Source organism: Bos javanicus, chromosome 3 (assembly GCF_032452875.1).
Source record: "Bos javanicus breed banteng chromosome 3, ARS-OSU_banteng_1.0, whole genome shotgun sequence".
Classification (NCBI taxonomy): domain Eukaryota; kingdom Metazoa; phylum Chordata; class Mammalia; order Artiodactyla; family Bovidae; genus Bos; species Bos javanicus.
In genome coordinates, this window is record NC_083870.1 from 99,941,202 (window position 1) to 99,964,908 (window position 23,707).

Genomic DNA, 23,707 nt, shown 5'->3' on the forward strand with positions numbered 1-23,707 from the left:
GCCAGTCAAAATGTTTATTGAACACATCACCCTGCTCCCCATGCTGGGATAATCTGGGAAGTCTGTGTACTGAGCAGCCACACAGAGAGACAACAAAGAAAACTTGTGGTGGGCTTCCAGGAGGAGGAGAAATAAGGCGGATCTGGTATTCATGAGAAGGAAGGAACATTGAGAGCAGACTTGGATGAAGATGTAGAAAGACCTCCAGGAGAAGGAGTGTCTTTTCACTTGGGTTCCATCTTGCTCTTGACCAAGGTCTCCACCTCCTTCATGAACCGGAGACACAGTTCCTCTTCCCATGGCAAAGCAATGCACTGCACAGCCACTGGAAGCCCCACAGATCCTCTCACCGCCTGCAGGGAGAGAGGGCCTATGGACTCAGAGCCTGCTTCCTGCTCACAGGCCCCTTGCCCATCCATCCTCACCACCCATAGGTGTGTATTAATCCAAATATCTCACTCCCAGTCTATATTAAAGTAGACATGTCCTGGATCTCAGAGTTCCAGGCTTCCTCAGCTCTCAGCAAAACCTGGAAAAACTGTTCTGCTTTGGCTACAATTCTCCAGGGTTAGGATGGAAAACTTGCTCCCTGTGTAGACAGCTGACTCTAAGGATGAAATATAACACTGAGTATTCACCCTGTGTTCTCAGCAAAGGAAAAGAGAATGTCCAAATCCCTGACCCAGGGCCTGATTGCACTTCTGCAAGGAAAGGGGTGCCTTGACTCCAAAACACAGCTCCAGGAACATGGGAGTTGAGCCTGAGTCCCTGCCATGAAAATCAAACATACTTGTAGGCATTCAAACATGTTTTCATTGCTTCAAGATGATACCATATACGCCCTTACTTGCCTTTGTCTCTGGAGCCAGGTCCCATGGCTTCGAGTCCTGGCTCCTTCAGTTCAGCTGGCTATATGGCTTTGGTCAAGTCCCTTAACCTATCTGTTCTTTCATTTCCTCATTTGGAAAACCTCATGGGACAGTTATGGGATTTAATGATTTAATATATATACAGCACTTTTAAACAGCTCTTGGAACAGAGTAAGAGCTCAAGACACATTAGATAGTATCGTTATTGTTATTTTCACAGAATTCAGGTCAGCAGTTCCACTGGGTAACTCTAGCACTAAAATCAATTTCCAGGAAAAATAAGTTACTTAATGTCTGACTCAGACACATGCATACTTTTCAGAGCCAGTTTCTCTCTTTCCCTCTCTCTCTTCCCCTCTCTCACCCTAGTCAGGGCTGTTATTTTAGACCATGAATTCAATAGGTCCATAGAAATATTTCCTTTGTGAAGCCCTCTTTGAATTAGTAATAGCATTTATTCAACAGTTCCTACATACAGGGCATTATGCTAATTGCTTCACTTTTTTTCGATTTAACCTTTAACACAACCCCACAAAGTAAAAGTAGAATGAAAAGTGAAAGTGAAAGTCGCTCAGTCATGTCAGACTCTTTGCGACCCCATGGACTGTATATAGAGTCCATGGAATTCTCCAGGCCAGAATACTGGAGTGGGTAGTCTTTCCCTTCTTCAGGGGATCTTCCCAATCCAGGGATCGAACCCAGGTCTCCCACATTGCAGGCGGATTCTTTACCAACTGAGCCACCAGGGAAGCCCAAATCCTGTCTTCCTAGAGAAAAAAACTGTGTCCAGTTCAGTTACATAGTGACCTGCTAACAAGTACCTTCACCTTGTAACCTTCACAGTAACCTCCTAGCCTTCACCTTTCTTCACCACCCCTGTCTCTGGGATCGACCTTCCCTACAGAAGTGTCGAGGAAGCCACTGCTTTTGCACAGTGGTTCTCCCCTCACAAGGACAGAGGCTGACCTGGAGGTCAAAATAGTGTGTCTTCAGTGATGGGGTGAAACTGTAACTGAGGTGGTAAAGAGAAACACTAAGAGGGACCAGCCCCACCCTACCCCAACAGCAGGAGAGGCAGAGAGGGAAACTGACCTCCTGGAAACTTTTGTCGATGTGATCTCTGTAGTAGCCTCTGTAGAAGGCCAGTTCCTTCTCGTCCTGTGGCGTCACAGTGGTGACGGGCACCACGCCGGCAGGGAAGTTCAGGAGGTTGTAAAGGCCCAAGTAGAAACTGCTTGCTGTAGGAAGATCCAGGTAAGCTCAGGAAAATGATCAGCTCAGAAAAGACTCAGGGGACTTCCCTAATGGCCCAGTAGTTAAGAATCCTCCTTGCAATGCAGGGGATGTGGGTTCGATCCCTGGTCAGAGAACTAAGAGCCCCTATCCCTCGGAGCAACTGAGCCCAAGCACTACAACCAGAGAGGCTGTGTGCTGCAACGAAAGATCGCACATGACACATGAGAACTCGGAGTGCTGCAACCAAGACCAGAGGCAGCCAAATAAATAATTGATTAAGGCAGGAGGGACAGAATGTGGGTGGGTCCCTCCTTGGGATCTTTCTTGGAACTGCAGCCTTCTGCTTGCAATAGCTGTTTCAATGCAGGGAGTCGGTCTAACAGCTGCCTACTGCTCCCCACAGTGGAGGGAAGGAGAGAGTCAGAATCTGCTCTGTGCAGATGGCCAAAAAGCACATGAAAAGATACTCGACATCACTAATTACTAGGGAAAGGCAAATCAAAACTACAATGGGGTATCACCACACACAGGTCAGAATGCCCATCATCAAAAACTCTTCAAAAAATAAATGCTGGAGAGGATACGGAGAAAAGGGGACCCTCCTATCTACACTGTTGGTATGAATGTAAATTGGTGCAACCACAATGGAGAACAGTATGGAGGTTCCTTAAAAAGTTAAAATAGAGCTATTCTATGATCCAGCAATCCCACTCCTGGGCATATATGCAGAGAAATCCATAATTCAAAAAGATGCATGCACCTCAGTGTTCATCACAGCACTATTTAGAGTAGCCAAGATATGGACAAGTCTAAATGTCTATTGACGGAGGAATGGATAAAGAAGATGTGATATGTACATACAATGGAATATTACTCAGCCATAAAAGAACAAAATTATGTCATTTGCTACATGGATGGACCTAGAGATTGTCATACTGAGTGAAGTAAGTCAGACACAGAAGGACAAATACCATATGATATTGCTTATATGTGGATTCTAAAACAAATAATACAAAAGAACTTATTTGTGAAACAGAAATGGAGTCATGAATATAGAAAACAAACTTATGGTCATCAAAAGGGTGGGGAAGGGATAAATTGGGAGATTTGGATTGACTTATACAGTGGAAGTGACAAATAGATTCACGGGATTAGATCTGAGGAGTGCCTGAAGAACTACGGATGGAGGTTTGTGACACTGTACAGGAGGCAGTGATCAAACCAGCCCCAAGAAAAAGAAATGCAAAAAGGCAAAATGGTTGTCGGAGGAGGCCTTACAAATAGCTGAGAAAAGAGGAAAAGCAAAAGGCAAAGGAGAGAAGGATATATCCATGTGAATGCAGAGTTCCAAAGAATAGCAAAGAGAGATAAGAAAGCCTTCCTCAGAGATCAATGCAAAGAAATAGAGGAAAGCAATAGAATGGGAAAGACTAGAGATTTCTTCAAGAAAATTAGAGATACCAAGGGAACATTTCATGCAAAGATGGGCTCAATAAAGGATAGAAATGGTATGGACCTAACAGAAGCAGAAGATATTAAGAAGTGGCAAGAATACACAGAAGAACTATACAAAAAAGATCTTAATGATCCAGATAACCACAATGGTGTGATCACTCACCTAGAGCCAGACACCTTTGAGTGTGAAGTCAAGCAGGCCTTAGAAAGCATCACTACAAACAAAGCTAGTGGAGGTGATGGAATTCCAGCTGAGCTATTTCAAATCCTGAAAGATGATGCTGTGAAAGTGCTGCACTCAATATGCCCGCAAATTTGGAAAACTCAGCAGTGGCCAAGGACTGGAAAAGGTCAGTTTTCATCCCAATCCCAAAGAAAGGCAATGCCAAAGAATGCTCAAACTACCACATAATTACACTCATCTCACATGCTAGCAAAGTAATGCTCAAAATTCTCCAAGCAAGGCTTCAGCAGAATGTGAACTGAGAACCTCCAGATGTTCACGCTGGATTTAGAAAAGGCAGAAAAGCCAGAGATTAAATTGCAAATATCTGTTGGATCACAGAAAAAGCAAGATAATTCCGAAAAAACTTCTACTTCTGCTTCATTGACTACACCAAAGCCTTTGACTGTGTGGATCACAACAAACTGGAAAATTCTTAAAGAGACAGGAATACCAGACCACCTTACCTGCCTCCTGAGAAATCTATGCAGGTCAAAAAGCAATAGTTAGAACCAGTCATGGAACAAAGATATTGTTCCAAATCGGGAAAGGGCTGTATATTGTCACCCTGCTTATTTAACTTATATACAGAGTACATCATGTGAAATACTGGGCTGGATGAAGCACAAGCTGGAATTAAGACTGCCGGGAGAAATATCAATAACTTCACATATGCAGATGACACCACCTTTATGGCAGAGAGCGAAGAGGAACTAAAAAGCTTCTTGATGAACGTGAAAGAGGAGAGTGAAAAAGATGCCTTAAAACTCAACACTCATAAAACTAAGATCATGGCATCTGTTCCCATCACTTCATGGGAAATAGATGGGGAAACAATGGAAACAGTGACAGACTTTATTTTGGGGGGCTCCAAAAATCACTGCAGATGGTGATTGCAGCCATGAATTAAAAGACGCTTGCTCCTTAGAAGAAAAGCTATGACAAACCTAGACAGCATATTAAAAAGCAGAGGCATTACTTTGCCAACAAAGGTCCATCTAGTCAAAGCTATGGTTTTTCCAGTAGTCATGTATGGATGTGAGAATTGGACTATGAAGAAAGCTGAGTGCCAAAGAATTGATGCTTTTAAACTGTGGTGTTGGAGAAGACTCTTGAGAGTCCCTTGGACTGCGAGGAGATCTAACCAGTCAATACAAAGGAAATCAGGCCTGAATATTCATTGGAAGGACTGATGCTGAAGCTGAAGTTCCAATAATTTGGCCACCTGATGTGAAGAACTGGCTCACTGGAAAAGACCCTGATGCTAGGAAAGATTGAAGGCAAGAGAAGGGGATGACAGAGGAAAAGAAGGTTGGATGGCTTCACCAACTCTGTAGACGTGAGTTTGAGCAAGCTCCGGGAGTTGATGATGGACAGGGAAGCCTGACATGCTGCAGTCCATGGGTCGCAAAGAGTCAGACATGACTTAACCGATGCACACTACTGTATGTAAAATATATAACAAATAAGAACCGGCTGCATAGCACAGGGAACTCTACTCAGTACTCTGTAATGGCCTATGTGGGAAAAGAATCTAAAAAAACAGAGTGGGTATATGTATGTGTGTTAGTTGTTCAGTCGTGTCCATATCTTTGAGACCCCATGGACTGTAGCCGGCTAGGCTCCTCTGTCCATGGGTTTCTCCAGGCAAGAGAACTGGAGTGGGTTGCCACTCTTCTCCAGGGGTCAAACCTGGGTCTCTTGCATTGAAGGCAGATTCTTTACCATCTGTGCCACCAGGGAAGGCCCCCTGGCCTCATTACATTGTTTTGGTTTTTTTTTTTAATTTTTTAAAAATTTGAGTCAGTTGTGGCTCACAGGGTATACATATATATTTACTTTGCTATACACCTGAAACTAAGACAGCTTTGTAAATCACTATATGCCAATAATTTTTTTTTTAATAAAAAGAATCCACACTGCAAAGCCTTACTCAGTGCCAGGCACTGCACTCCCCTCTCTACACTGCTGAGTCCTTGACTCCTCCCCTCCTCTGTGAGATGAGGATTACTAGTCCCCGTGTACAAATGGGAAACCAAGGAGGCAGACAGATACACAGCTAGTGGCTGGCAGAGGATGCAGCCATGCCCTCCAGTACTCAGGGCTCCAAGAGGGCTGGAGTGCAATCCTGAGTTGAAAAGGTAGCTCCTCCCAGCAGCCACCTGTGTGCAGGGAGTGAGAATCAGAGTGTCAGGGAGGTGGACAGAAGACGCTAGAGCAGAGCCAAGTGTGGGTTATGCCTTGGGCAACCACTGTAGGGGGACCCAGAGGAGAGGAGCCCAGGCTTGACGGGGGTTTGCATTCTGCGTGGCATCGCCTCTGAGACCTGCACCTGCGCTACACATGGGTGGCTGCCCTGTGTTGAGGCTTGCTGGCATCTGCAGGTGGGCTGCTGGGCTGAGGGCACCTCTGGAAGTGAGGCTGCAGAAAGCATGTTAAGAGTGAATGGATATGCTAAGAGAAAGAAGTCAGACCCCTGCGCCTCATACCTTTTGATTTTACTTATGTGAAATCCTAGATGAGGCAAAACTATAGTGACAGAAAGCAGACGAGTGGTGGCATGAAACGCAACAAAATATGAGGGAAATTTGGCTAATGATGGAAATAGTCTCTATTGTGATTAGGTGGTGGAGGAGAAAGGGAAGACAGAGGATGAGATTGTTGGATGGCATTACCAACTTGATGGACATGAATTTGAACAAGCTCTGGGAGTTTGATGGACAGGGAAGCCTGGCGTGCTGCAGTCCATGGGGTTGCAGAGTTGGACATGATTGAGCGACTGAACTGATACATGTATACATACATATGTTAAAATTCACCAAGTTACTTAAAACTAGTGAATTTTATCTCATGTAAATTATACTTCAATAAAGTTCATTTAAAATGTGAATGGAGGGACTTCCCTGGTGATCCAGTGGCTAAGACTCTGTGCTCCCAGGGCAAAAGGCCCAGGTTCGATCCCCGGTCAGGAAACTAGGTCCTGCATGATGCGACTAAGATCCAGTGCAGTGAAATAAATTAAAAAAAAATTTTTTTTAAGTGAATGGAGGAAATCCCCTGGTGGTCCAGTGGTTAGGACTCCATGCTTCCACTGCAGGGGGCACAGGTGCGGTCCCTGGTCAGAGATCAGGGATCTCTGATAAGATCCCAGAAACTTCACAATAAAGCCAAAACAAACGTACAAACAAACAAAGGGAATGAAAATTGGTAGGGACTGGTAACAGGTACGGGGTTTCTTTTCAGGATGATTAAAATGTTCTGGAACCAGACAGTGGTGGTGGTTGCATGACATTCTGAATATACTAGAAACCACTGAGTTGTACGCTTTAAATGGCGAATTTATGTTACCTGAATTTTATCTCCATTTAAGACAAAATTTTTAAATAGTAACTAACATCAGAGGTAAAGGCCAGAGGCTGTGGGAGGGCTCAGAAGTCCTGGACATCACAGCCCCACCCCCACCCTGCTCCCTGCCAAGGACCCGGTGTTCGCTCACTTGGCACCTTGGCAGGATAGCCAACATAGAAGGCGGGGTCCAGAGCTGGAGACAGCAGCACATCCAGGTCCAGGGACCTCCACTTGGCTATGAACTCTTGCTGATATTCCTGCAGGAATAGTGGCAGGCGGGAAAGGTGAGACTGGCAGAGGTCACTGTTTGCAGGACAAAATCAGATGCTGCCAGGCTGAGTCAGGTCAAACACCAGAAAGAATTCCCAGGCTGTGAGGTGCAGACTGAGATGGGGGTGGAGCGGGGGGAAGTCAGGGTCTTCCCAGGGGCCAAGGAGGAGGGATGAGAAGGACAGTCTCAAGCCACAGTGATCTGGGGACAATGTATCATCCTGGCCCCAAGGAGACAGACTACATTAACCTCCTGGTCATCACCCGGGTGCAGCTGAGCCTCCCCTGAAGGCCAACACAGAGATCTACCATCTACTGGGCTACTCCTGTTGCCACCCAGGGGTCTGCTGCCCCAGTTCTGGCAGTACCTCAAGGTCTCCCCAGGCATGTATTACCTCCACTGCTGTGTGCTGCTCCCACAGTTTCTTGGGTGTCCTGGGGAATGAGGAAGAAGGAGAAGTCCAAAGGTCAGCATGGGAGGACTGCTTTTTATACAAACGGGGACATGATACCCAGGAGGCAAGTTCTGGACTCTATTCAGGCTGCAAATCAGCTGGTGGACTGGGAATCACCCTGTATCTTGTCCCCTGGCCAATATCCATTACCTGTCCAATGTTCCTAAGAGGACCCATCCCCTGGTCAAAGCCCCAACACCTGTGACAGGGACCCACAGGCTCCCTCGAAACCCCAGGTCCTTTCCCCTAAACTGTGAGGCCCCGAGTCAACCCTCAGGCTGCTCCAGCCCCAGTTCTAACCAGCCCCTTAATTCCAAGCCCACCAGGCCAAGTCCAACAGCAAACCCAAACCAGACTCCTCTCCCAATCATATCCCCACCCCAACTCCAATCTTAACCCCAACCCTGACCCAAAGCTAACTTCAACTCAGGCCCAACTTTTGTCCCAATCTAACTCAGTTCTAGTGTGTACTCAGAGTTCAAGTCCAAATAAAACCCCAGTCCCACCCAAAAGTCTAAATTTAACCCCATGTCGGGCATGATTCTAAAGCCCTAATTAGATTCCAAAACCTTAAACAGCCCTGCTCACAGTGGACAAGGCCCCCAGCCACATGACCCTCACCCAGCTCCCAAGGAAACCCCTTGTGAATTGGACCTGAGGAGGTTTGATCACTTACCCTACTCCACACATCCTTTCTAAACTCTGGCTAGCCCGGGGCTCCTGGAGGTGGGGACAGAGGGGGAGGGCACTTTCAGAAACCATAGGGCAATGCTACCTGCCCGGGACAGGGGTCTGGGAAGAGAAACTCTGCCCCGCTCCCCGCCGAGCCCCTGACCACAGCACCAAACCCTGATCCCCCTCTCTAAATCCCCTTCCCTCTCGCTGAAGCCCCATCTCTGAGCTTCTCTGAAGCCCCCCTCCCTCTCTGACAGCATTGCTCTTTTGGCCCCCATCTCCCGTCTTTCAGTTCCTCTCCCATTGAGCCTTTCTCTGAACCACCACATTCTCTGGGCCTCATCTTCCTCTCTGACCTGACCCCCACCCCCACCCCACCCTTCACCCCCAAGGGAGCCCCCTCCCCTTTCTGAGCCCCATGTCCTCTCTGGGCCCCTCCCCCCTCCAGCCCCTCCCACTCTGAACCCACACTCACGAAATACTTCCAGATCCAGGCCAAGAAACGTTTGAGTGAGTTTGGCAACCTGAGAGAGGTGACTGTGTTCTTCATGGAGGGGTCCACAATGTCCCCCTTACTGAGGAACCACAGACACACAGCTGGTCAGTTATGGCCTTCAGCTGGCCATCACCCAGCCATCAGCTTCCCCTCCCTAGATAAGCTACAGAGAGAGGTTTGACCCAAAGAAATACTCTGTTCCCAGCAGCACCACCCCAGAACATGTGCATCCTGAAGGCAGGGCTTGGTTGGGTGACTTGCTGCTTACCGTCACACAAGGAGCCAGAGGCACCAAAGCAGCCCAGGCCTGCAGCTCCCCACCTAGAGCTCAGGCTGCCACAGCCCCTTCCTCAACCCCATTTCCATCACACCCCACATCTGAGTCCCAGCAGACATACAGTTTCTCCAGAAGGCTGGCCCCTCCATCAGCCAACAGACTCCCTATGTACAGGTGAAAGAAGGCATACTCTGTTCGGGGGACAGAGAAGGGGATGACCTGGGGAGAGAGAGGCCGAGTCAGGGCCTGGAGCTCCTCCTGCTCTGCCCCATGTTCTCTCTGCATCCCTCAGGATTTAAAGAGAGAATACCACATTGGGAAGCCTTTGTGCTCTGCCCACTCCCTCACCCCCACACAGTGATGAGGCAGAATTTGAGCTGCTTGCTTAACTGTGATCCAGCCCCTTGCCAAGTGCTTTATTGGGAGCTCATTCAATCATCACGGCCACCCAGTGCGGTAGCAACCTGAGGCTCATAGAGATGAAGAGACTGGCTCAGCAATTCTCAAAGGGGTGGCGGGGCAGGGACAAGCCACTGGGGCATGGGAAGTAGGGGAAGAAGAGGGGCACTCTGAGGACAAGAGGCTCCTTACAGCCATTTGATGGAGACAACAGAAACCCAAGCTCTAGGAATTATAGGAGTGAGTCTCAGAGTTCCCGCTACTGAAGGGGGATGCCTTCCTCACAGGATGGGACCCACCCTGCCCCAACCTCCACTCCATCAGTCTCCAGGAAGCCTAGGGGAAACACAATGATCTCACTAGCACAAACTCAGATGTAACCTTCCTCTCCAAGAATGGACCAACCCAGCATTCTCACTGATCTGGTCTCCCTCCCAAGGGCCAAGTAAGCCTACCTGGTGTCCTGCATCCCGGAGCAGCCTGGATGTGAGCTTCACAGCCCTGGCCATACTAGGTGATGGCTGGGTGAAGCCATCTGATTCGTAGTAGCCAATTCGAAGGGGACGGTTACTGGAGTACACCTTGGGGAAAGAGGGGCTGGGTTAGGGGAGATTGGCCAGAAGACAAGGTGGCCTCATTCTAAGGGCCCCTTGAAGCCTCCCTATATACTCTCCAGGGTTTAGGTCCTCTGAAGAACTCTCCAGAAGAGGAAGAAATGGATGGGGACATGACTGATTGGGTAGCTGAAGTGGATAGTTAAACAGATTCACGAATGAATGGGTGGGTGTATGAGATAGTGAATGGGTGAGTGGGCAAGGGTTAAACAGATAAATGGGTGGGTGGATAAATGAATGGATGGAGGTGAGTGGGCAGGCAGGCAAGTAAGTACATGAATAGACACAAATATCTTAAAGCCAAAGAAGGGTCAGGAGAGGAAGAGGATGCAGAGACCAATAGAGGCGAATAACAGATAACAGACAGTGACCACAGGCTGATTGTACTACAATATGTGTAGGGAATCAGATGAATAGATACTGGCTGATCAGTAGACAGAGGCTCTCCCTATGCAGCAGATCCTGGAGTCAATAGGGCTGGGTTCCAAGCCACTATGTGATCATCAGAAAGTCATTTCATTTCCCTTCAGCTTCCTCACTTGTAAATGGGAGGAGTGATGCTCATTCTATAGAGTGAGTGTTAGGATGAACTACAAACAGCCACCACATAGTAGGTACCAATAAATTTTCCTGAGTGAGTTAATGCAAAAATGAAGAGTCAGAGTTAGAAGGGTCTGCAGCAAAATTCTGGTTCAACATCTTCATTGTACCAATGTGGAGGCTGAGGCCTAGAGAAGAGATGTGACTTGGTCAGGGTTACCTAGAGGCCTAACAGCCCAGCTTCCCTTGATACCAGGCTCTCTACACCACACTTGCTGAGTTTACTGCCCCTGTGTGTTGGGCAAATGATGATGGAGTCCCTCTCTGGGGTAATATCATCTATGGCTCCAGGTGGCACAGAAGCCAAAACAGCTGGCATCTGGTCGGGTTGGGGAATGAACTGACTGAGCATGTGGGCTTCCCACTCACTGCACTTGGGCTGGAAAAGGAGGGCTTCACAGGGAATGGTCCTAGTGGCTGGCTGTTGAGGACTGAAGGGAGAGGAGAGGGAGCCCTCCAGGCCTGCTCCCTACCCAGCTCACCTCCTCCCTGAAGGGCAGGAAGGGCACGGTGGGGTCCAATCGGTGCATGTGTTCACTCAGCAGCGCTCGCAGGCACAGTGCCAGGCTCTCCACGTCCCAGGCCAAGGGGCCAGCCACTGTGACCACTGTACAGAGCGGGTGGAAAGAGGCAGACATGCTGCATCCTTTCTGCTTTGGGGACCCACACTGCCTGGCCTCAGAGGGTGGGACCCAGGGCCATGATCAGGGCAAAGTGAAGAGGCCCTGGGGCTGTCTTGGGTCAGCGGTTGAGAATGAGTGGAGTTGGCAGACTAGCTCAAACAAACTTCCAGCCTGAAGGGAGATTTTCCTCTGGGGCAGAACACTAGGAGACCAGCAAGTGAGGTGAAAGCTAAAGAACAGGAAGCACCTCTCCAAGGGGCAAGAGTCACTAGACTAGAAAGCCAAGCAGAACCTTCCCCCATATTCCTTGGTCACTGGTGGGGCTGGTCTGTCTGAGATACAGTGAAATGTCCTTGGGAGAAAGGCAAGCAGGTTGCCTTTGAATGGATATGGCCAACACAGACAAGAGCTTACCTGCTTTCCTGCCCTTGACAGCTGAGGCAACTCCGGAGTTGCTGCAAAACCCCACCCACCCAGAGCCCAGCTCAGCGCCTGAAGGGAAGGACTGAGGTGCCAAAGAGGCTTGAACACCCAGCCAGTGCACTCCCCCAGGGCCCAGAACACAAGAATAAGAGCTGCCTCAACCCTCCCATGACTCTTCACTGAATAAATATGAGCCCTTTTACTGCCCTTCAAGGCTCTAAATTATCAACTCTTTCCATAACTTCCCTTTCTAGCCCTTCCACACAGACTCACACATTGCTCCAGGCAAAATAGGCTGCTTATAGAATTACAGCCTTCTAGATGCTACTTGATGGACATGAGTTTGAGCAAGCTCCAGGAGTTGGTGATGGACAGGGAAGCCTGGCATGCTGCAGTCCATGGGGTAACAAAGAGTCGGACACAGCTGAGCAACTGAACTGAAGATGCTTCTCCAACTCTGCATGTCCATCCTTCAAAACCAAGCTCAAATGCTGCATCTTCCAGGAAGCCTTCCCTGCCTTTGACCTGCTTCTAAAAGTGTAAAATCTTGGCCTTTAATAAATTCTATTGAAGAAAATGTCAACTTCATCCCTCTCTTTGACCCTCTCTTAAGCCTGGATTCAGTTCAGTTCAGTCGCTCAGTCGTGTCCGACTCTGCGACCCCATGGACGGCAGCACACCAGGCCTCCCTGTCCATCAACAACTCCTGGAGTTTACCCAAACTCATGTCCATTGAGTCGGTGATGCCATCCAACCATCTCATCCTCTGTCATCCCCTTCTCTTCCTGCCTTCAATCTTGCCCAGCATCAGGGTCTTTTCAAATGAGTCAGCTCTTTGCACCAGTTATAAGCCAGTTGGATGTTAAAGAGCACAACAGGGCTTGGGGCTGGGTCTGAGAGTGTTCTGTGTCCCTGCATAGGGCCACACAGTGTAGGTAGTCGGAGTGGGGTTGAAATATGGGTGGATGGGTGGATAGATGTATGAGTGAGTGCAAAACAGATGGAAAAATTAATGGAAATATGGATGGATTGGTGGCTGGATGGATGAATGGAGGCAAACGTGGATTGATGGATGGCTAGTTGAGTAGGTGGATGGAGAGATAAATGTCCGACTGAATGAATAAATGAATGGAAGGCAGGATGTAAGTTCTTCAAAGGCTTGGATATTGTCCATTTTGTTCACTGATGCATCCCAAGTTCAGTGTCTGGCACAGAGTAAACACTCAATAAATATTTGTCAAATAAATTAAATGGCAGATGAATGGTGAAATTGTTTGATGGATAGAAACTGGGATGGCGACTGCATGGATGCATGAATGGATGAGAAATTGATATAGATGGATAAATGGATGGATTGATGTATGAGGAAGGAAAAGGGGGGTAGCTGAGCAGATGGATGGATGAATGAATTAGTGAAATAATGAATGAGTGGACAGTCTATCCCACTCCCTCTTGTACCAAACACGGTGTGTTTAGCTGCGGGGCTGAGGCAGGAGTTACTGGAAGCCCTCCTACCTTGTCCACTTCCCCTACTACTGAGCTAATGAGAATCATTATATGGACAAGACCCCTAGTTTCTCCAGGCTGGGCTGAGCCTACCCAGGCCCCCCCCCACCAAGTACCTGAGGCGGTATCCTGTGACCCGGATACCACAGGCACCACAAAAGCTGGCTGGAATACGGATACTGCCTCCGGTGTCGGTACCCATGCCCAGGATGGAACCCCCTTTTGCCAGGAGAGCTCCTTCACCCCCCGAGGAGCCCCCAGATGTCTTCTTTAAGTTCTGAGGGTTCAGAGTCTGTCCATAGATGGGGTTGCTGCAATCAAAGCTGAGGGAAGCAGAAGAAATGGGGCTGGGAGGGGAAGGTATAACTGGAGAAGACTGCTCTGCCCATAGAGAGGCCAACCTCCCTCAGAGTCAGCCCCAGGACTGGTGAGCTCCTGCCACGGGCCAGGAACCTCCTGGTGTCCCTTCAGTTGAGGCGAGAGGCTGCTGTTGCAGGGGAGACCAACCAGGACTCCTAAAAGGAGGATCAAGGAGCCAGCAGTTCTGCTGGATAGTGGGGAACAGGTTACAAGAACAGATAGAAATGGATACCCTACCGGCTGAGTGGGGTGGGAGGAGAATAGGTTATGAGAACAATTAAAGAGCTGGAGTAGAAACAAAGATGTAACTTTTCAGTACATCTGGGCCTGAGGGCCCTTAAAGACCATGGAGTCCACACACATGTTGTCAGATAAGGACACTGAGGCTCAGAGGGCAGAAGAGACTTGCCCAAGAGCCTCCGTCCCAAAGTCTACATGACCAGCCCCCACCTCACCCTCAGCCCTTCAGCGGCAGCTTCATCCTGGGCCCAGCCTTGGACCCAACCCCAGTCCCAGCCCCTGCCCCTGCCCCAGCCCGGGTTGGCCTGCCTGTTGCAGAGACCTGAGCAGCGTCTGGGAGATGTTGGTCTTAACAAAGGGAATAGCTCCCTGAGCCTTTAACACTTTCACGATGACTCCATCCTTGGCTGCCGGCTTCTCCAGGAACTGGGCCAGGCCACACGTAGAGTCATGGCCCTGCAGGGAAGTGACACAAGCTCCAGCCCCTGGGGGTCAGAGTGGAACCAGCCACCAAACAGATTATCTCCGGCGCTCCACTCCGCTCCCAAGCATTCTCTCTCCTGCTGAGTTGCAGGTGCTACACCCTTAGGATTCATGAGTGACAGGAGAGATCAATGGTGAAGAGATTGGGTTTGGGAGCCTGACTGCTGGTTTGGTTTCCAGCTGGCCACTTTCTAACCATGGGGCCTAGATTGGGCAAGTAACTTGCCCAATGTCACACACTCAGGTGCTCACATGCACGTGCATCCCCAGGGCTCACCATGCAGTCATAGACGTCCTTGAGGCTGATGGGGACCCCATAGAGGAGTCCTCGCTCACTCTTCTTGAGTTTCTTCAATGCCTGCAATTGTTCCTCACATTCATCTAGGAAATCTGTCAGGCAATTCACCTCCTGGTGTACCTTCATTGCCTGAGCATCATTGAGGGAAACCAGAGAGGGGCTCAGGGCGTGACCAGGTGCAGGATACTGAGTCACCCCAGCCCCTCTGCCCATCCTGACTCAGAGCAGAAGTGACAGATGACTGTGGCACAAGCTCCCTCCCAAGCTGGCTGCAGTGCCACAGGGTCACACCTGTCCCCCAACTATTCCACCCAGAACCCCAAGATTGGGCTCTGACCAGAACCGCACCTCCTCTAGGTAACTGCAGAGGACACTCTCCAAACTCAGCTCATCAGCAAGCAGCTTCTGGACCAGCTTCTCCAGCGGCAGCTCCAGAATGGGCTTGGGGTCCAGCTCTGGCTCCTGCAGAGATGGGGGATATCACACTGCTCCACCCAGGGCCCTCCCACCATGAACATCATGCCCAGGTGGGCACAGAGTACCCATCACATGTTCCTGGGCCCATCCTTAGCTTTAAAGACATCTCCCAATCAGTCTCCAGGTTGGCATAAGAGCCCTCCAGGGGCACAAGTGTCCTCCTCTGTGTCAGCCTCCCCAGAGTCCAACCCCAGGGCCCAGCGCAGAGAAGGCCAGCCCCCTCCTCATGCAGCTATCCAACAGGGCCCCCCATGGAGTGGGAGGGACTCTACATGCACATCTTGGGATGCAGGGCTTATGAAAAGTGAGGCTCAGTTCTGTGAGGTTTGCCTTTAGGAGTCACCCCCTCCCCCAGCATCCCACCTTTCCTTCTTCTCCAGTCCTCCCACACCTGCCAATCTGACCTTGTGGAAAGGTCAGGGTGGCAGGAGAGCTGGGAGCCAGCCCTGACCACCTGGTCAGCCTAGCCCTGGTCAGTGGGGTAACGCAGGTGAACCCCTCCCCCTCCCGTGGCCTAGGTCTCCTCAGAGAGGAAAGTATCAGAATACAGTCATGAGTCAGCCATGCAGCGGAGCACAGACAAGCCCCCCAGCTGCCCTGAGCCCAGAAGCCTGAATCACCCTGAGGACTCCTAATCAAGGACCCAGCACACAGTGGGCATTCAAGAAGATGAAGTTGCCTCTTTTTGTCCTCCATGGTCCCAGCTGAGCCCCCGACGCCTTCAAGTTGGAATGTGGGTTGGGTGGGCCTTTCTCAGTCCTGGAGGGGACATAGGCAGACAGAGGGATTTTCCTGGGAGGTTGGGGCTTCAAGGCTTCTTGGATTCTTCCAGTCCTCATCTTATTCTCCTCTGTAGCATCTGACTGTTAAGAAACTTCCCTCTGGAAGTGCTCCATGCCCTCGACTCTCCTGACTTCCCTCTCCCTTCCAGCAATTCCTGCTCCGTCTCTTCTGACCCTCTTCCTCCAGTAAATGTTGGCCACCTCTCTCCCTACCTGTCTACCTTCTCTGGTGAACTCAGTGGCCAGTTCTCCCCATTTCTCCAGTCCAGACCTACTTCCCATCAGGCCTCAGGCCCATTTACCCACCCATGGACCCACAGACATCCAGGACTCATCATTTTTCTGTCAAACCTGTTCCTCTTCATGAGATTCCCAACCGATGACACTTGTGTCATCAACACAGTGAATCTCAGATCCCCTCACCCAAGTTCTGATCATGGCTAGATAAATACCAACACAATTACACATAAAATGTGTTACAACATTTAAATATATGTCGGGCCACCTTCCAAGAATTTTACAGATAATAATTTATATTACTCCTTGCAACAACTCTAGGAGGTAAGCCATGTGATTTTCTCATTTTACAGCAGAAGAAGGTGCTGAGGCACAGAGAGCTGTTTACCCAAGGATCTGGGTTCACTGGGCAGTGCAGTCCCAGCCACCATTCTCTTATCCACACTCAGTGCTGACAGGTGGCTCTGCCTCCTTCAAATCTCTCACTTCTGACTTCTCAGACTCCTTCCTGCCTAGAACCTTCTCTCTCTCTCAGTCTTCTTACAGCCTCCTCACTGGCCTCCCTGCCTCTAGTCTTCCCTACCAACCCAGCCTCTTCACTACGGCCAGGGTGATACTTGTAGTTGTTGTATTCAGTCCTCAGTCATGTCTGACTCTTTGTTACCCTTTGTATTGCAGTCCACCAGGCTCCTCCATTCATGGAATTTTCCAGGCAAGAATATTGGAGTGAGTTGCCATTTCCTCCATCAGGGATTTTCCCCACCCAGGAGTGGAACCTGAATCTCTTGCATTTCCCGCTCTGGCAGGCAGATTCTTTATCTGCTGAGCTATTGGGAAAGCTCAAGAATACTGTGTGGATAGCCATTTCTTTGTCCAAGAGATCTTCCTGACCCAGGGATCGAAACTGTGTTTCCTGCATTGCAGGCTAGTTCTTTACCGCCTGAGCCATAACTATTTACATAAAACCCACGACATGTTCCTAGTGCAGTAAGTACTGGGTAACTGAGAATATTGGTGTATCTCTATGTGAACACATTAGATGTTTATGGTGACCCTTGTAGAAAGAGAATGTTGCAACTTTATTCTGAGGGCTCCCCTGGTGGCACCATGTGAACAAGTGCCCACCATCCATATAGACCCCTGAAGCCATTGCTCCCTGGCAGTTGTCCTTATGTGGCCACTGGTGAAAATGACAGCCTGCCAGGAACTGGGTAGAGGTGGGGAGAGAAGGCCAGGATGGTGAGAATGGTGGCCCTGCAGGCCTCTGCTGGTACTGCCCCTATGCCAGCACTCCAGTGACATGGGGTGTGAGGCTTTCAAGGGTCCAAGAAAGCTTTTTACCAACCCTGATGAATGGAACAAATCTACTAGAACAAATTCACTGAAACTCACTAGAAACCCACTCAGCAAGGACAACATTATTGCTGAAATGAGAATATCATTTAGAAAATGCATGCTGTGTACCCAGGCACCACTGTCAAAATTATTAACTTGTGGACTATAATTATAATGATCATTCCATCATAGAGGTGAGTAGGTGCAGGCACAGAGGAATCATTTAAAATGTGAGCGTTAGAGTCAGGATTCGAACACAGTCCAGCACTGTCTTAACCACCACACTCTTAGCCCACAGGTTACACAGCTTCTCCCAAGGCTTGTAAGATTAGGGTCAATGAAATTTATATGAGATTCTAATAACAATGTTTATTGTTGAAAACAGAGATCCCTGAAGACTATATAAAATCTCAAAAGGTATCAGAAGAGCCAGGAATTCTGAGTGTCACTGCTACTGGTTCAGCAGAAGCTGAACAAAACTCAGCCTAAGAAATGATACATTAGTGTTGAAAGTTTCTACTTAATGAGACTGCAGGTCACCTAATGACCCAGCTTATTGAGAGAGCTTAATAAAGCTTTTAATAAAGCTCGAAAGATAGGGACATCTTCAAAAGATGATCATCACATCAGAAAAGCCCCACAAATTCTCAAAAGATCAACAAATTATTTGGAAATTATTACAATAATTTGATGAAAGAATTGAACTTCAACTTATATCACTTTTAAGCCATTTTAGTATACAGTTTAGAACAAATCACCCCTCCAGCCAAGCCCCACAGCTCCCAGGACAGCTGGCCTTCTGCACACTCCACTAGGGCCGCCTCCATGTGTGGTTTGAAAATCAAAGAAAATATACTTCAAAGTTTTTAGTAAATTGGTTATTAATCTTTCCAAAGTGGTCATTACATATGTTTAATATCAAAAAATCCCTCAACCTTCAGGGTGGTAGTTTCCACCTGAAGTGACCAGAGCCTCCTAGCCAACAGCCGTCAATCAGTAGATCCTACAAATATTATTTTCTAAGTGTTCTATAGCAGCAGTCCCCAGACTTTTTGGCACCAGGGACTGGTTTCATGGAAGACAATTTTCCCATGGGTTTGGGTGTTGCAAGCAATGGGCAGAAACTGTAAATACAGATGAGGCTTCGCTCACTCAGCTGCCACTCACCTCCTGCGGTGAGGTTCCAGGGGTTGGGGACACTCCCCGCCTCCCCACCACTTTGTAGAAACAGTGCCTTACCTCAGGCTTTTCTCTCTCTGGTACTGCCTTTCTTGTTCCCTCCTCCTTTTGAAACAGCTCCTACATATCCTTCAAGGCTTAGTTCCAAAACCACTTTCTTGTGAAACCTTCCCCACACAACCGTCTCCGGGTAGCAGATCACCTCTCCTGCCAAGTCCCACAGCTTTGAGGGCATCTGACCTTTGCCACCATCCGCTGGATCATCGAAAAACCAAGAGAGTTCCAGAAAAACATCTATTTCTGCTTTATTGACTATGCCAAAGCCTTTGACTGTGTGGATCACAATAAACTGTGGAAAATTCTGAAAGAGATGGGAATACCAGACCACCTGACCTGCCTCTTGAGAAATCTGTATGCAGGTCAGGAAGCAACAGTTAGAACTGGACATGGAACAACAGACTGGTTCCAAATAGGAAAAGGAGTACGTCAAGGCTGTATATTGTCACCCTGCTTATTTAACTTATATGCAGAGTACATCATGAGAAATGCTGGACTGGAAGAAGCACAAGCTGGAATCAAGATTGCCAGGAGAAATATCAATAACCTCAGATATGCAGATGATACCACCCTTATGGCAGAAAGTGAAAAGGAACTAAAAAGCCTCTTGATGAAAGTGAAAGTGGAGAGTGAAAAATTGGCTTAAAGCTCAACATTCAGAAAACGAAGATCATGGCATCCGGTCCCATCACTTCATGGGAAATAGATGGGGAAACAGTGGAAACAGTGTCAGACTTTATTTTGGGGGGCTCCAAAATTACTGCAGATGGTGATTGCAGCCATGCAATTAAAAGACTCTTAGTCCTTGAAAGGAAAGTTATGACCAACCTAGATAGCATATTCAAAAGCAGAGACATTACTTTGCCAGCAAAGGTCCATCTAGTCAAGGCTATGGTTTTTCCTGTGGTCATGTATGGATGTAAGAGTTGGACTGTGAAGAAAGCTGAGCACCGAAGAATTGATGCTTTTGAACTGTGGTGTTGGAGAAGACTCTTGAGAGTCCCTTGGACTGCAAGGAGATCCAACCAGTCCATTCTAAAGGAGATCAGCCCTGGGTATTCTTTGGAAGGAATGATGCTAAAGCTGAAACTCCAGTACTTTGGCCACCTCATGCGAAGAGTTGACTCATTGGAAAAGACTCTGATGCTGGGAGGGATTGGGGGTAGGAGGAGAAGGGGACAACAGAGGATGAGATGGCTGGATGGCATCACTGACTCGATGGACATGAGTCTGAGTGAACTCCGGGAGTTGGTGATGGACAGGGAGGCCTAGCGTGCTGCGATTCATGGGGTCGCAAAGAGTCAGACACGACTGAGCGACTGAAGTGAAGTGAAGTGACCTTTGCCACTCTCAGCTGAACTGCCTGCCTCCCTTCATGGTTCTCGCAGCTCTGCTTCCATCACACCCCACCCAGACTAGGAGCCTCTTTAAGGCAAGCTTGGGTCAGATGTCAAATGTCAGATTACCTGAATAATGAATCTGTCCTCAGGGTCCAGCAGAGAAAGACCCAGGAGAATCCTTTGTAAAATGTTCCTAAATGGAACTGAATTGGATTTGTTTGAACCCTGTGAGGGTTTGACCTATGTTTCAGCCTCCCATCTGCCTGGATCAGAAAGCTGGTCAACTGACCTTGAGGGTAACCCTGGCAGAGGAGTGATCTGATTGGAAAGGTGTCCAGGACAGACCTGTATAACTTTGTTGGGAAGAGAATAAGGTGCTGAGAGCCAAGAGACTTTGGTTGGAGGCACCATGGGTGATCTCACTCCAAACCCTTTACAGTCTTCCAGCCACCCAGATACCCCTTTCCAGGTACCCAGCCTAATAACTACTTATCCCAAATATCCACACGTACACCAACCAGATGCCCAGTGACAGTGAATTCACTCAGTCATGTCCGACTCTTTGCGACTCCATGGACTGTAGCCTACCACGCTCCTCCATCCATGGGATTTTCCAGGCAAGAATACTGGAATGCGTTGCCATTTCCTTCTCCAGAGGATCTTCCTGACCCAGGAATCGAACCTGGGTCTCCCACATTGTAGGCAGACGCTTTACTGTCTAAGCCACCAGGGAAGTCCAAGACACACCCAAAACCAGACATCCTCAAACACCAGACACAATCACATGGATACATACTCAACCAAACATACAGACCCAAACCAGCTACACATATCCAGATGAATATACCCCAATGAATAACACATGTACACTCAACCAGGCCCACACCAAGGCAAATAACCAAACACAAACAGCTCACAGCCAGATACACACCCAGCCAGCACACAGGAGGGACACACAAGCAGACCCTGGTGTTTGCAGTGAAGGAACCTAAAGCCGCCACTTTGCACAGATGGGGCCTCTCCGCACACACAGGAATCCTCTCCATCACGCGGCATCGCTGCAGCAACCCCATTAGCCCAGATTTCCTCCTCATCAACCAGGGAGGGGCAGCTGCTCTCTGGGGGCAGATTGATTTATCCAACTAATTAGCCCCAATTAATATTAATACACAGTCTCAGAAACTGCAGCAGCTAGGGCAGAGGAACTGTCCACCGGGGCCATCAATCACCATCCAGGGAGATGGCAAAGGACACTCAGGAACTCTGGAGCATGGGGATAGCACCTCAGGCACTACCCCAACCCCCACTCCCAGAAGGAGTCCACCACAGTCACCCAAGATACCACGAGCCCACCTCTCCTTGGGCAGATGGGGAATCCAAGGCCCAGGAAAAGGATGGTCACATTGTGCAGGCTACCCAACAAACCACAGTCGCCGTGTAGAGTTGTCTCCATGCCTCTCCCTCCCCACTCTTCCCGCTCTCGACAGGCTCCGCTCTCTCTCGACAGACACACCCACATCTCAACTGCCAGCCACAGTGAGTGCCTCATTGTCTTGCACCATTGGCCGTCAAACTGTCCAAGCCCCTGGGTGAGAAACATAGCTTCCGGGCAGACTCACAGATTTAGAAAACAAACTTAAGGTTGCCAGGGGGAAGGATGCAGGGAAAGGATAGTTAGGGAGTTCGGGATCGACACGTACGCACTGCTATATTTTAAATGGATAACCAACAAGGATCTACTGTATAGCACGGGAAACTCAGCTCAATGTTATACGGCGGGCTGTATGGAAGGGGAGTTGAGCGGAGAATGGACACACGGAGACACGCATATACATGGCTGAGTCACTCTGAAGTCCACCTGAAACTACCATAGCTATACCCCAATGTAAAATTAGAAGTTTAAAGGACAAAAAATTTAGTAAACTCAGATTCACGTCAGAGCCTGTGCTCTTAACAATTAAAGGAAAGAAACAAAGCTTCCTGTGAAGACCCCACCTTCAGTGATCCCCAGTGTTTTGCATCTGTCGTGTGCTCAGCAAAAATTTGCAGAACCCCCTGTGGGGGATGAAGGGGATGAGAGGCAGAATTTGAAGACCAGGGTCCTGTCCCAGTGGGGTCTAAGGGTGCTCAGGGGCTGAAAGAAGCCTGGCCTCCTACCTCCAGTTGCCTCCATCAGTTTTAGTTCAACAAATAGCCCAGGTAAATACCCACCATGCAGCCGAGCCCTGTGACAGGCACTGGAAGAAAGAGAAAACACACTGCCCCTGACCTCAAGGGGCTCAAAGGACACAGATGAAGGAGGAACTGATGGGGACACAAGAAGCCAGCTTAGGGAGCTGGCGGGGGGTGGGGGGTTGCTGCTCCCTGTCTTCTGAAGATGAGGTCATGGGAGGAGCTCTGTCCTGAGGTGGGACCCACTATTGGGATTGAGGGTCAATGTCCACTCACCTGCTGCCGGAGACGTTCTGCCAGGGCTGCCATCCGCCTCAGAGCCTCCTCCCTACGCTTCTGCGCCCTGGGGATCTTGCTCCATGCTGGAGCCTGCCACCAGAAGAGCATGGTGGCCCCCAGCAAGACAACCCCTAGCAGGGCCACCGGGAGTAACACCACCAGCGAGTGAGATAGCCAGATCACCCCAGGCATTGTGGGACCCGTGCAGATGCACCAGCTGCTTCCTCAGGAAGGCTGCCTTTTTATTTATCAGCTCCACCCTCCCACGCCTGTTTCCCAAAGAGGCAGGAGCCCCAGGTGTTGGCAGAACCTAACCTCATCTCATCTAGCCCTTACAGCCGTCTGGACATGTCCTTATGCAAATAAAGTCCTCCGTTCCTCGGGCCAGGCAGATGAAGGGGCTGTGGCAGAAACTAGCCTGAAGAGGAGCCCAGGACACCAGGTGGGCAGGTGACTAGGCTCTGATCCCACTTTCTTTACATTCTCCTCCCTCATCCCACCCACCCCTCAGACACCCCACCAGCACCCCAACCTGACCCTCTCCAGTTCTCAGTGGGTTGCTCCTATGGTTTCCTGTGGTCTGCAGGATAATCACCAACCCCCTTAACGTGACTCTCAGGCCACAGGGAGGTGGACTGAACAGCCCACCTGCCCAGAATTAGCAGCTCACTCTGGGGGTATCTGAGGCCCAGGCAGGGAAGAAAGGAAGGGACACCTGGGGATGCAGGCAAAGTTCAGAAGGCATCCGTCCCAGGAGACATGATGTCAGAAAGTGAGGACCAAGGCAGGCAGGCGTAGTCCTCGCCCCTTCCCCTGCCAGCCCAGATGAACTTCTGTTCCTGATTCCCCAGGCAAGGCCACTGCTGCCCCTGGGACTGCTTCACCCTAGTCGACTGCTTCACCCTTCCAGACCCATCTCCCATTTCCTCACTGGACTAGGGACTCCCTACCACCAAGGAAAGCAGGCATCTTCAGGGTGAGGTGGGATGGGGTAGGGTG

At 49.3% G+C, this 23,707-nt stretch overlaps 1 protein-coding gene across 1 annotated transcript; it reads right to left on the reverse strand.

The window, feature by feature from the left end:
* Positions 1–23,239, reverse strand: LOC133244657 (vitamin D3 hydroxylase-associated protein-like). The gene is made up of 15 exons (XM_061412115.1): positions 22,706–23,239; positions 15,199–15,312; positions 14,830–14,979; positions 14,392–14,525; positions 13,586–13,792; positions 11,955–11,995; positions 11,400–11,524; positions 10,159–10,284; positions 9,426–9,523; positions 9,007–9,106; positions 8,533–8,576; positions 7,797–7,836; positions 7,280–7,388; positions 1,962–2,107; positions 1–353 (listed from the first exon to the last, which is right to left on the reverse strand). Exons 1-15 carry the CDS (start codon positions 22,898–22,900, stop codon positions 225–227), a joined length of 1,758 nt encoding a protein of 585 aa, XP_061268099.1. The 5' UTR covers positions 22,901–23,239; the 3' UTR covers positions 1–224.
* Between the last annotated feature and the right edge of the window lie 468 nt (positions 23,240–23,707).

Bases quoted from the DNA above. Each gene is read 5' to 3' on its own strand.
- LOC133244657 (XM_061412115.1), bottom strand. From the start codon at position 22,900: ATGCCTGGGGTGATCTGGCTATCTCACTCGCTGGTGGTGTTACTCCCG. The intron at 14,526-14,829 runs GTGAGCCCTGGG...ACTTCCCTGCAG, and splicing joins AGGACGTCTATGACTGCATG to GGCCATGACTCTACGTGTGG. The intron at 13,793-14,391 runs GTCTCTGCAACA...TGCTTCCCTCAG, and splicing joins ATCTCCCAGACGCTGCTCAG to CTTTGATTGCAGCAACCCCA.